Source organism: Adiantum capillus-veneris, chromosome 27, assembly GCF_014529385.1.
Source record: "Adiantum capillus-veneris isolate H3 chromosome 27, ASM1452938v2, whole genome shotgun sequence".
NCBI lineage: Eukaryota > Viridiplantae > Streptophyta > Polypodiopsida > Polypodiales > Pteridaceae > Adiantum > Adiantum capillus-veneris.
This window is the reverse complement of record NC_140957.1, coordinates 48216623-48230492: the sequence shown is the minus strand read 5'-3', so window position 1 is coordinate 48230492 and position 13870 is coordinate 48216623. Positions and strand designations below refer to the sequence as shown.

The following is a 13870-nucleotide window of genomic DNA, read 5'->3' as shown; positions in this document are numbered from 1 at the left end:
ACTAGTCAGGTCAATATGTGAGGAAGCATGTTTTGGGACCATAAGGTGGAAACCTGTTGCACTGTTCGCACCACAAGAGGCAGCAGAAGATTTTTTTATGGAATATTTCAATGACATAACAATTGTTGCAGCACATGCACACAGGGTAACAATTATGGACAAAAATAGTGAAACTCTGAAAAGAGTAAGGTGGAGATATGATAAGCTTCTCCAACCCAATGAATTTATAGATAATAAAATGAATGAAATTTTGTTTATTCCTCCATCAAAGCCAGAGGTGGTGAAGATTGTAGAAGTCGCCCGCGATGTGAATACCATGGCCATGGCTAAGCAGGAAAATCGGCGTGCAGAGGAGATGAATGAACTGAAAGAGAAGGAAAAGGGAACAAATGCTATAGAAGAAGAGATTAACAGTTACCACATTGTTACACACGAAATCGATGTCAGCAACAACAAAATTTTGTCATCTATGGAGGAAGGATTAATAGCAGATATACAGCTAGCAGATGATATAAGAAGACTTGCATTAGATTCTATGAATACAAATATATTGCAAGATCCAGATGCTGAAATCACATATTCAATTGTATATATCTTCCTGAAGTAAGATGCTTTCACCAGCTCTAGCATATTTTAAGAGGCTAGAGACTAACAACTAGTAACTATCTTGTAGTTTGATAAAGAGCCAACTACCTCCACAAAGACATGCAAAAATATATATATTGGATTCCCAGATTTCTTCCTTTCTCAAAATGAAAAATACCCCTCTCAGCACATTCGAGAACTTGCTCATTGTCCAATTCTGCAAGTAACAACCATAATTTTTCCATATGAGAGCAACCGCCACTGAGTCTCGTTTGCATTGAACTTGACAAGCCAGCCATTTGGACACTAAACTCAATTCGAGGAACACATCCAGAATTAAAACTACGAGTATTGAGAATTATAAATTGGTTTTATTATTTATAAACAATGGAGATAGATATTGTGTTGGGTTCATACCAACTCCTTCTACTTGTAGATGCATAGAAAGACTGTTGCACGTATATGGAAGGCTGTCTAAAAATCTAGAGTTTTACAGGTCATAAATTAAGGAAGTCGCATTGCCTTTACAGGTTGATGGCAACTCTGTGGATGGAGATGCCTCCTCCATGCTGAGTATATACTGCAGAGCTTTTTTGCATTAAATCCATTCATGTTAAAGGTATGCATTTTGCACAGTATTACGATAACATTGTGATAGTTTGAACAAAAATGTGTCTCAGTTCCTTTTTTATTTTGTTTTGTCTTTTGTAGAGTGCATTGCAAAAGTACACCATAGAGTATTTGCACTGATACCGTGCCACCCTAATCCAACATCTACTTGCAATTTCACATACCGTGAGCATGGATGCAAAACAACCTATTGGATGACCACATTGTAGAGTTAACGATGACTACTGATGGACTACAGCAAATAGATTCCATAAGGGCAGCTGAGAAAGGACAGGAGCAAGAGGAGGGAGGGACTTCTGAGAAGAGAAATGTTGCAGAGGGAGAGTTTAACAAGGAGAAAATTTCAAATGAGGGGAAGCCCACATAGGAGCAAGATCACACAGATTGAGGGGCTGACAAAGAAATAAATGTTGAAACTCCCTCTGCGCTTGTAGAGTTTCAGAAGGATGAAGTTTATGCAGAGGGAGGGGCTGAGAAAGAACGCTCTAACCCTCAAGCAGAGCATACCTCTACCACACCTCCACGTGTTGAGCTTGAAAATCAAGAGTCATTCATGCCTGACACACAAACAAATCATAGCACATTAGAGGCAAATTCAGCTACAATGGAGCCCTCAACACTGGAGACACAAGAGTCTCAAAGAGCAGAAGAACAAGAGAAGACGCTCGAGGATTTCAACATTGGGACAAGACAACCTCGACATTAGATAAACCAAGTATGGACCTTTGCTAGAAATCCCTATGATTGTTCCAGTAATAACCTATCTTAAAGAATATGAAGTCAATCTATTGTCTAACTACTTATTTGGCCACTCTTAATCAACAGGAATAAAGTTAGAGTAGCCTGCAAAAAATTGAGAGCGCTGGTACCAGAAGGAGATGAGAAGGCACTTTGTGTCGATCATGTACTTGGCCACCAAAGTGTCCAGCCCACCTCTTTAACATACTACCCTCTATCAAGCAGCTTGTAACAGAAGTAAGCATCTAGACATTTACATACTAGCATTGTCTTTGCAACATGTATATGGGAGGTGTGAAATAGTTCCACAAATAGACTTATAGGACAAAATTACCAATTTCGTGGGCACTGGATTTTGTAGGGACCTCTGCACATCCCTAAACAGCTTGCTTCTGAGAGCTTCACACACTGCGGTGTCCGGGATTGGCTAGTCAATACAGCTCCAATTGTTGGTAGGGAGAGGAAGTTTAACCAAAGTACCTTTTTGATTTATTTGGTTGAGCTAGTAGAAATGCTCATAGAAGAAAACTCCTTCATCTGCAAGACTCTTGCTAGTTCTTCCATCATATTGTAAAACACCAATGTCAGTGTGGATTATAGAGATGAGACCTATAATACACTCCACTGGCTCCCATTCCTCGTATGATGAAGGATAGACATCTGCAATTGCAACAAAAAATTGTAATAGACCACCTAGTCTAACTACTCAAACGAATGAAGAACTTATGAGAAGTTGATTTACCTCTGTTAATATTATTCTACCTCTTCAAAACACACTTACAGTTGCATAGAGGATGATAAGCCAATGAGACATCTTCGCCATTAGCAATCACATCGGAGTGACTATAGACATGTTGTACCAAAACCTCCTTGACAATTTTCCTGCCCACCTCCACTTTGAAATGTAGCACTCGTGCTTTCCATGCTGAACAAAATAGATTTTTTTTTGAGGATCTTTTCCTCCTTCTTGGTTTCATAAGAACCCAAGAACCTTTTTATATTGTCTATTGTTGCCATTGACTATCTATATTGATAGAGTTTGAGATAGTGATAGAGCTTATGGTGCTACTTGGCCTCCTTGGGAGACTAATGGCGAGGTTGGCTGGGAAGAGAGCATAACAACACCCTAGAGCTATTAGGGTCGGAAGAAGAAGAAGAAGAAACCATGGCTCTTTTTGAGTGGCAAAGAAAGCGTTAACTTGCTTCCAATGGAGGAAAATTTAGTTTTGAATGCTTGGTTAATTGAACAAGAGCTTTTGGTGGCGGAAAAATGATACATTATCGTAGTTGTCTTTCAGTACCATAACTACATTCAGACCCTAGGGCCACGTAAAGATACCTTAAATGTCGTAAAAACAAGGTTTTACCTCATGTTCTTCTCTTTCTTTTGCATTTTTTGATTTGTTTCTTCCTATTTCTACGTTACATAGGATTGTTGTCCATTGGATGCGACTTCTTTTCTCTCTCCTCAATAAGGCCCTCCAAATGACCTTCCAAATAACCTAATGTGCAAACTAAATATGTGGCCTCGTGTTGCATACATAAATGAGGCAACCAACAACAGTTTTGTAAAGAGCGATATCTGCAGGATCACCAGCATCATGTAGACTCAACTTCAAACCTGTTTCCATGGGAGTGGCAATAGGTTTTCAATCCTCAAGTCCAAACTTACATAGCAATGTCTCTATGTAACTTTTGTGACACAAGGCAATACCACCATCACACTGTTTAAACTGTATGCCCAAGTAATAATGCAACAGTCCCAAATCTTTCATCTTGAAAGTAGCATCCTCATTGAGACCAGTGATCGGAAAATCATCCACATAAAGAACAACAATGAGAAGTACATCGCCCTCACACTTCACACACACTGTGCTTTCTGTTGGACTGTTGCGAAAGCCTCGTTTGACAAAATGAGTGTCAACTTTTTGATACCAAGTACGAGGAGATTGCTTCAACCCATACAAAGCCTTCTTACATCTGCACACTATGTCCTCTTGTTCTTTCTTGACAAAACCGTGAGGCTACGTTACATAGACTTCCTAAAAAAGGTCACCATTTAAGAAAGCAGTAACAATATCGGATTGATGTACATCCCAACCAAAATGAGCTGCTAATGCACATAGAAAACAAACAGACGTCATACGACAAGTGGGAGAAAAAGTTTCTTCATAATCTATGCCTTGCTATTGCACATAGCCTTTTGGAACAAGTCGAGCCTTATGGAGATCAACCTCACCATCCGGCTTGCGTTTCAACTTGTGGACCCACTTTGTACCAATGGCCTTTTTTCTAGGAAGCAGATCACATAAAGTCCATGTGTCATTTTCTATAAGTGTATCATATTCTGATTGCATGGCAGCCATCCAATTTTTTGAATTATGTGCTTCATCAAAAGATAGAGGTTCCTCTCTATCACATAAGCTAGACACAGCCAAAGCATAACAATATGATGCATAACAGGCATGGCGAGAACCTGAACGAGTACGACTAGACAAAGGTGCATCCAGTTTACTCACACAATGTGTGCACCATCCATTTTGGCATACCTCTAGCCTGCTCATTTTCAGCCCTTTCCTCATCAAGTACATCATGTACATCTGCATCACTAATAGGCTGATCTGTAACATTTTCAGAAACCCCCATAGGATGTACATTTGCCTCATTTGAATTTAGACTCGAACTTCCACCACTGAAAAGAGACAATAAACTGTCATAAATGTCATGTGAGCTTACATTACTATCTCTAGTACATGACAACAAAGGTTGAACAGAATCTTCCACAAACACAACATCACATGAGACCAAAATACGCTTTGTTTGTGGATGGTACAGCCTGTAAACTTTTCTTTCAACACTATAACCAACAAAATACATTATACAACCTTATCATCCAATTTTCTGCGTTGTGTTTGTGGCACCAAAGCAAATGCCAAACAACCAAAAACACGCATGTGCTCAATAGATAGCTTTCTATCATGCCATGTTTCATATGAAGTCATAGACTGCAACGCTTTTGTAGGACACCTGTTGAGTACATAAGTGGCACACATGACAACCTCGAACCAAAACGAATGTGATAAAGCTTGACTCTTGACCAGACATCGTGCCATTTCCGTAAGAGACTTATTTTTCCTCTCAGCAACACCATTTTGTTGAGGCGTATACGGCACTGTACATTGGTGTTTTATCCCACGACTAGCCAGAAATGCATTAAATGCATGAGACATATACTCCCCCCCTCGATCAAAACAGAGGTGTCCATAGTAAATTTCGAGACATTTTCAACCATAACAAGAAATTGCTTGAAGCACATAAACACTTTGGACTTATTTTTTAATGGATATACCCATGCATGCCTAGAGTAGTCATCAATGAAAGTCACGAAGTACAAGTAATTTCCCAAGGACTAGCCAGAAATGCATTAAATACATGAGACATATACTCCCCCCCTCGATCAAAACGGAGGTGTCCATAGTAAATTTCGAGACATTTTCAACCATAACAAGAAATTGCTTGAAGCACATAAACACTTTGGACTTATTTTTTAACGGATATACCCATGCATGCCTAGAGTAGTCATCAATGAAAGTCACGAAGTACAAGTAATTTCCCAAGGACAGAGTTTGCATAGGCCCACAAACATCACTATGCACAAGTTCCAATTTGCATGTAGCACGAACTGACCCATTCTTTGGAAACTTAGCACGCTGCATTTTACCCAAAATGCAGCCTTCCCAAACATGTTTGACAGGTGCTTCAAGAGGTGGCAAAGCAGCAACCATATCAGTTTTTTGCAAACGCAACAAACAGGCAAAAAACAGATGCCCAAAACATGCATGCCACAGTTTTGCATCTGGAACAGCCCTTGAATTTGCAACTGTATTTGCAAAATTTTGTCCACACTTTTCATACGAAGTGATCTTATACAACCCATGGCACAAAAGGCCAGATGCAACAATTTCATCACCAAAACTGAGATCATGGATTGTACATCTGTCATCCACAAATTTAACTAAGAGACCAAGTCTAGCAAGTGCAGATACAGACAAAAGGTTCTTTTTTATCCCAGGTACATACAATGCATCAACAAGTGTGAAAGAACTCCCATTTGCAGCAGTAAGCACAATCTTTCCAACTCCTTGAACAAGATAAGAGGCATTGTTGGCACAAGTCACCGTATTCTCATGAGGGACAGACTCAATAGAGGTAAACAAATCACAATGTGAGCTAATTTGCTTTGTAGCACCACTATCAAAATACCACATGTGAATCTGCAGCAACTGACATACATGCATCATGGACAATAGGATCATAAGTGCACTCTGCACTAAATGCCCATTCTGCATTAACATCAGTATCACAATCTCCTTTGACAGAAGACTCTACAATCGTTGCACTTGTAAGGACCCTGTAGTGGATCCAGCATCTTTCTTCTTAGCCTCTTTTGCCTTCAATTTTGGACATTGCTTGATCAAGTGATCATTAGATTTACAATAATGGCATGCATCTTCTTTTTGCCCTTATCACCAAAATTGCCAGACAAAGTGCTGCCATCAGAAGCATTAGGAGCAAAAGTTTTGCTACTCGCAGCAGAACCATAAGAAGTGATTACATTGTTGTTCCCACCTTTTCTTTGAGCTGCAATAAAAGCCTGTTCAACTACACACTCCCTAGTCCTATTTTTTCTGGAAAGTGACTCTTGCAATAGCAATGTGCATAATGCATCAAACTTGAAAACTTTAGGATTTCCTTGAGTCATAAGTGTCCAAGTACTAGCAAAAGTCTGTTAAGAATCTGGCAAAGCATCAAGAACAGTCTGCACAAGTGAACTGTCAGAAATGACTTCTCCTGCAGAAATTAGTTGCTCATTAATATCCTTGACATCAGTAAGGAAAGTGTCCATTTCATCTTCCTCATGCATAATCTTTGATTCCAGCTCTTTACGCAGCAAAGTAATTTTATCCTCATTGCCGCTTGCATAAAGACCTGCTAGAATATCCCAAGCCTGTTTTGCAGATTTTGTTGAACGGATGTGAGGAGTGATAGTGCTCTTCACAGACAATGCAATCGATGCATGAGCTTGCACACCTCTTACATCCCAATGAGCCTGCTCAGCCATAGGCAAAACAGCTTTGACAGTAGCAACCCGACAGCAAAACCTGGAGCATCCTCAACATTCTCTACATCCACAGTATGAGGACGTACATCAATGCCTTACACAATGTTCCAAACTCCCTTTGACACACGTAGATCTGGCATCATGTAAGCCCACATAGGGTAATTGTCCCCATCCAATCTGTCCTCAACAGCAAACATCTTGAACACATCTTTGTTGTTGTCAGCCATGGAAAATGCATGCACCTGATGCATTAGGAAGAGGATGGGGTCTAGGAGGGCCTCTTTATTTGCCATGAGATTATGGAGGTGTTTAATATTTTGACAAATAGATGGATGCCATGTGTGCAAGAATGGTGGGTGTGGAAGAGAGGTGTAAGAGTGGTGAAAGGATGCACTTTCCGTCCCAAAAAAGGGGGTGGACATCTTTATGATATTCGGCCTTCCATCACATGATCTCCGATTTGAGTGAAGATTATAGATCTGTAATCTAAACGCCGAGCTCTTTCCGTAGATATGTTACATGATATTTTTTTTCTTGCTAGATTTTAAATTTCATTTTGGGGGGGAAAATTTGAATTCAAATAAACTAGCCGTTTTGCCTGTTTGAATTCAAAAGTTGTCCTTTGATTGCTTTCTTAATACTAGATTTGACTCCCTTAAACTGATGGTGACAACTGTCCGAAATGAGGAGAAACTGAGTCAGACCAGCACGTGCCATATAGCACAACCCACAGTAGACTGTATGGGACTTGTTATGCAGTAATTGGCACTGACAAAAGTTTTGCACAAAATGGTGAAATTGCCTGTGCATACCTGGCTATAGTGGAAACGGAGGTTGAAATGAGCTCGAAATGAAATTCTGAGCAGACCAGGCTCTACAAGCTTTCCTAAATTTATTGTGGACCTGCTGACGCTCGCCAAAGCTCGTTGAAATCTGAGAAAACGAGCAGGGGTATTCTTGCAACGTTGGCGACTAAGCCAGGGAGGACGTGACCTACTCTGATGCCAATTGTTGGAATTAGGGTTGCAGGGAAACGCACACAACTTGGAGAAGACGAAGGAAGCTCAAGGCACACAACAGAGAGTGTATTACTTAGTGTGAAATGGAAAGATAGATAGCCCTATAGCGATGGACATATATACAATGCACGAGGGAAAAAGCCTCCTAAAAAGGGAAAAAAATGCCTCGACGGTTCTAGTGTGTTCACACACATCACTACCACATGTATATGGTAACAGGCTTCAGCAACTCCATCTTTCTTTGCTTTCCTTCTCTTAATCTTTTCCAAGTAGACTATTTGGGCATTGTTTTTTGCACCCCCAAAATAGACCTTCTCTTTGATTCTTGAATATAGGCAGGCTAGAAACCACCGTTGTTTAAAAAGGTCTCCAGTCCATAGGCATGTAGCAGTAGCTATTTTCTCTCAAATTGACTCAAAGTTCTTCGAAAACAAATTAAAATCTTCACTTACACCTGTAGTGATTGTCGATCTGCAGACTTCAATCCTTCAAATCATGCTCCGGTTTTTCGTTGCAAAAATAACATTAGCGCCTTTAACTTTGCTTTATATTCATAGATTTTCATCTACAACAATGAGAGCTCCAAATCAAAAACCAATATGTAGCCGTTTCATCTCCAGTAAGCACCATCTCAATATCAAGCATCATCTTCATGCTTTAGAATGTTGCCATGGAGCAATCAATGTGTTCCTCACTGGGGGCACCAAAAGATGGAGAGTAGAAATGGGGAACGCACCCAGAACACATAAAAACGCCCCTATAGAGCTCAGGGTATCCACAACACCACTATCCTCTCATAAACACCTTCAAAAAAGCGCGTTTTTTACTAGCGAACCCTCGTCTACACATGACCAAATACACACATATGTTGATACAGACTGCTCCAGCACTTCCACTACACACAACACCTCTCTCTCTCTCTCTCTCTCTCTCTCTCTCTCTCTCTCTCTCTCTCTCTCTCTCTCTCTCTCTCTCTCTCTCTCTCTCTCTCTCTCTCTCTCTGCAAAACACAAATGGCCCGAGGGGCACATGCACACACACTATACCGGCATTGCAAAGCAAAAGAGCAACAGAAAAGAAGAGGGGAAAGGGGAAACGACGCTTCAAAATCAGTTGGGCTCACTTAATCTTGATTTAACCAAACATGTACAATCTCTTCTGTGCAAAAAGAAACCGGCTTCCCCCTTCACATGCGAGAAAAGAATCCCCTTAAAAAGCTTCTCAGAGCTATATATAAAAGGAAAAAAAATTAATCTCCTTAGTAACTGCTCCTCCACTAGCCATTTGTCTGAATTCTTTTCGGTATGTTTGCATGTGCATGGCCACTTAATTGGAGTCGTCCATGAACCTCTTGAGCACTAGCATGGCCGCTAATGGGGGTGGGAGTGCACCCTTACTAACAAAAGGGGAGGTCCATCGGCCCCCATGTGAACTAGACCCAACAAGGCCACCAACGGCCGTTGGAAGACCAAGAGCACCACCGTGCCTCCAACGAGCGCCACCACGCTTGCCACACACACCCATGCTCGTGAGGCTACCACATCAGTGCCACTCACAAGAGGGAGGGAGCACTATCTTCACAAGCTCCCTCTCTCTACTATGATACCAAATGGGGGGTGCCCCTTGTAGCTTTATATCCCACACAACTTAATTTCAGCCATGCATGTGGGGTAATGCCCTCTGCCACGTGGTAGCCATAGGGTGCCACCCCCTCCAAAGGTACAAAAAACCATGAAATCCTCAAGAAAATGCTCTTTGTTGTGCTACTTGAATAGTGCAATAGATTTGAACTCCTCTACCTGATGACCATTCTGTAAAATCAAAGAAAAAACTATTGCTTACTGACTTCAAATCCCCACGTCACCTTCACAATGTGATGTTTCCACGGCCTCGAACCGAGGGCCCAAAAAATTGAACAAAACATATATCGCCTTCCTTTCTTCCCATGGTGCCAACTTTGACCAGTCATACCTTGGTGGTCGGAGCTGTGATTGAGGTGTTGTAACTTCTTGCTTGCTCCATATGCTGCACACTGACTTTGAGGCCCCTGGAAAGATTGAGAAAAACCTCGGAGGCATGATTTTCAAAGCGGTCAAACCAGTGCAAAACTTGCCCCGGACAACACTTCATTTGCACATAACTTGTCCATTTGGACTTTGATTGCAGATCTAAAAAGATCGCATGCTCCAGAAATCAAGAAATTCAATTCTATTAGCTCACATACAATTTAAGACATGGCCGCACTTGTTCATCCCGATTATGAGGATATGAAAAACACTTTTCCTTTCAAATTGTAATACCTTGATCCTTATAGCTCCGATTGATGAGACGTCTGGACAAGTCTGGAGAACTTTGAAGACCATCTTTTGCAACACAATATGTGCACTTTGGATGCCTCGAGAAGCCATCCATATTAGCCCCAAAATAGAGCTTCTTGGAAAAAAAAATCGCAAAAAACATACATATATGGATTCATTTGTCTGCCCTTGATCTTCATACCTACTTTTGCACTTGAGTATGCACATGTAGACAACTGTAGCTTGACTTGTGTCCACTTATAGCTCTGGCATACTTTGGTTGTACCAACAGCTTCTTCTGTCGCTACCACTTGCTATTCCAAGATTCGCAAACACAATCGGGCTTCAATACCATGTTAAGAGATAGAGAAGGAGAGAGATTGAGCTCTTGTGAGCACGCACAAATACAGAGATGGAGGCAAAACCCTTGTTATTCTTCTTCACTACCTTAAGATAAGAAGTCTACAATGCATAAAAGAGAAAGTAACACGTAAGGGGAAACTAGTACCATGGTCTAGTGTGAGCCGCTAGTGACTGAGCTAGATGGATAAGTGTGCCATCACTCTAGTAGGTAGACCAAGTTGATGCAATCCAGCTATAGTATCACTGGTCTAATGAAGATATGTGTATCCACCAAGGCGTGCTCGTGATGATGACTGTCAATGATAGTCATCCAAGAGTAGTACATGTTGAGCTTTACATCTCAACAATACCTTATTTTTGTGTTAGCACACTTAGTAATGTGTGGTCTTGAGATTTTCTTGCATCTTCTCCATCTTTGTGTGCATTTTGCAACCGATTGGTTGATGTACTAACCACTCCCTAATCTTTTCAAGACTCTCTCTTGTTCCTAGCATTTTCATGTGTGGTTTGTTTTGAGCTTAGTGTGCATGCATTTGCATGGACTAATTAGTGTGTAATACTACATTTCATGCTTGATTAACAGACACTTGAATCACTAATTCTGTGTGCTTGAAGTCTAGAGTATTTAGAGTAGGGATTAGATAGCAATTTGCACGTTGTCATTGTGTGTATATGATTGAGTTAATAGAGGCAAAAATACGTGGCTTGGAAAGTGCCTATGTGTGGCCTTGCTCTTCCTATGGCATTGGCTACCTCAGATAACGAGCCTTCTCTATTTCCATCCATTAGTTCATCATGGTCATGAGTTTTTTTATGCCTAGTTGGGTTATCAACCCACAAATTTGATGGTTATATTGGATTGTTACGTGTGTAGTTGGCACATATGCCACAAGGCTCTAAGATTGGTATCATTTTGTAAGGGATAGTGTCCTAAGCTAGTGTGATCATGGCACACTAGGAGGCTTTCACTAATTTTCCTTATAATTAGATAATTAAGATTTGATATGTCTCGATGATCATTTGTGGATTTTCATTATGTGTGAAAATTGTGCAATGAGTTTACGGATATAGGATTTCGTACTTTCGTGGTGGAAACCGCCTTCTTGGGATACTTCCACATGGGAGTCCCCCGTTCTTAAGAGGAGCCATCGTGTGAACCCAGCCTTAGTGCTGGGCTGGACACCTCTACTCTTGAGTGGACTAAGGGTGGGTTCAGACCGGCAGGGTGGAAGAAATAGGGTTGCGGGGCACTTCCAGGCGGAAAAGAGCACAGCGCCGAGCTTCCACCGCCCTGCTATTCACACAAGGCGGTAGTTGCTTGGAAGTGCTTTGCTTGCATGGCTGTTTCTCCTTGGTTGCAAGGGAAGCGCTCGCAGGGCTGGGGGGGGGGGGGGGGGGTGTCGGGAGAGAAATAGGGCCGCGTGGAAGAGAAAAAGTGGAACTCTGCCTTGACGTGGCAGCCCCGTCAGCGTCTTCCGTCGCCCTATGTGAACGGGGCATCAAAAAGGTTGCTTGCTGATTGGCTAGCAGGGATATTCAGCGTCTTCCGCCGCCCACAGTGAACCCGGCCTAACTAAAACTCTACTCTAAGCAGACAAGAACGTCACAGAGAGAGAGAGAGAGAGAGAGAGATGGCTTGTGCAGGAGAGGGTGATGTGAAGGTACTCACCAATTGGCGCAGCATGTTTGGGATGAGGGTTCTTATCGCCCTCAACGAGAAAGGAGTGCCCTACACCTGCCAAGAGGAGGACCTCCCCGATCACAAAAGCCAGCTGCTTCTGCACTCCAACCCAATTCACAAGAAAGTGCCCGTTCTGCTGCACTGCGGCAAGCCCATCTGCGAGTCCCTCATCATCGTCGAATACATCGATGAGACATGGCCCTCTCATGACAAACCCTTCCTCCCCGTCGACCCTTACGAGCGTGCCCTGTCACGCTTCTGGGCTGATTATGTTGACAAGAAGGTAGGAGTGCAAATGGTGGCATTGGGGTCACTAAGCAAGTCTTTTCATCTTCGGATTTAGGCAATTCATGCATCTCAGCTTATCTAATTCACACACGATTCAGGACATGTCTTGTGCCAAGTCTTCTGGATCCACCGCGGTTTGTGACATCATATGTAGAATCCTATCATTTGCAATGTCTGCTAACATGCTGAAATTTTACTCGATTGATGGCTAACATGCTGAAATTTTACTCGATTGATGCAGGTTTTCGATGCAGGAGCTCTCATCTTTATGAATGTAGAGGGAGATGCTATGGAGCAAGGAAAGAAGAACTTGCTGGATTGTATGGTGACATTGGATGTTGCACTGTGCGATGTGTTCGGGGGTGGGCCCTACTTTGGAGGGAAGCACATAAATATGGTGGATATTTCCTTGGCACCTTTCATTTGCTGGTTTGAAACATATGAGACTTTAGGAAAATTCAAGCTGTTGGAAGAGAACAATTGTCCTCACCTTTTCAGATGGGCTCAGACAGTTGCCCAACACCCTAGTGTGAAAGAGGGGATTTCTAATGCACCCCCTGATAAGGTCTTGGGGTCGGCTTGTATGTTGAGAAAGAGGTTTCTTGGAGTATAGCCTTGGATGTACTTCTCGAGCAATTGCCCCGGAAAGCTTTAAGACCCGTAACTTCTTTTGTATTGTTATACAAGACTTTGTTGGCATTACCTTTCAAGAGAAAGGGAGGGTCTATGCAGTGGTTTATCCCGCCCCCCCTCCCCCTCTCTTGAGTGAAAGGCAATGCTAGCTCACACACCTTGTTTTGTAGTCTTGGGTACCTTTAAGGCTTAGAACTTTAGACATCACTGTTTCTGGTTCATCATGAATACTGTCGCCATTAATGTGCTTTTTGTTCAATTGTGGTAGGCAAATATATTGTACTGCAACAAGTTACATAGTTGTTTGAGACTAGGTATGAACAATGTGAGGATGGTGTTTCCTTGATGGTCTCAAGTAGAGAACAAGGAACTCTAATCTCTTCTTGCTTAAAGATATACTTAGATCAACATACGAAACTAATGATCAGAGAGAAATGTCTTTTTAACCATATCAAATCCCTCTTCGCATCATCAAAAGCCAAATTTTAGGAATTATACCTATTTTTTAACATAT

General features: G+C 41.7%; 1 protein-coding gene across 1 annotated transcript; it reads left to right on the top strand.

Annotated features, from left to right (window-relative positions):
• The first annotated feature begins 12176 nt into the window (after positions 1-12176).
• LOC147421915 (putative glutathione S-transferase parC) lies at positions 12177-13575 on the top strand. Its single transcript, XM_086503303.1, has 2 exons — positions 12177-12718; positions 12965-13575. Exons 1-2 carry the CDS (start codon positions 12386-12388, stop codon positions 13334-13336), a joined length of 705 nt encoding a protein of 234 aa, XP_086359429.1. The 5' UTR covers positions 12177-12385; the 3' UTR covers positions 13337-13575.
• Positions 13576-13870: the final 295 nt, after the last annotated feature.

Excerpts from the sequence above, each read along its gene's own strand:
- LOC147421915 (XM_086503303.1), top strand. The coding sequence starts at position 12,386 with ATGGCTTGTGCAGGAGAGGGTGATGTGAAGGTACTCACCAATTGGCGC. Across the intron at positions 12,719-12,964 it reads CTGATTATGTTGACAAGAAG|GTTTTCGATGCAGGAGCTCT; the intron begins GTAGGAGTGCAA and ends CGATTGATGCAG.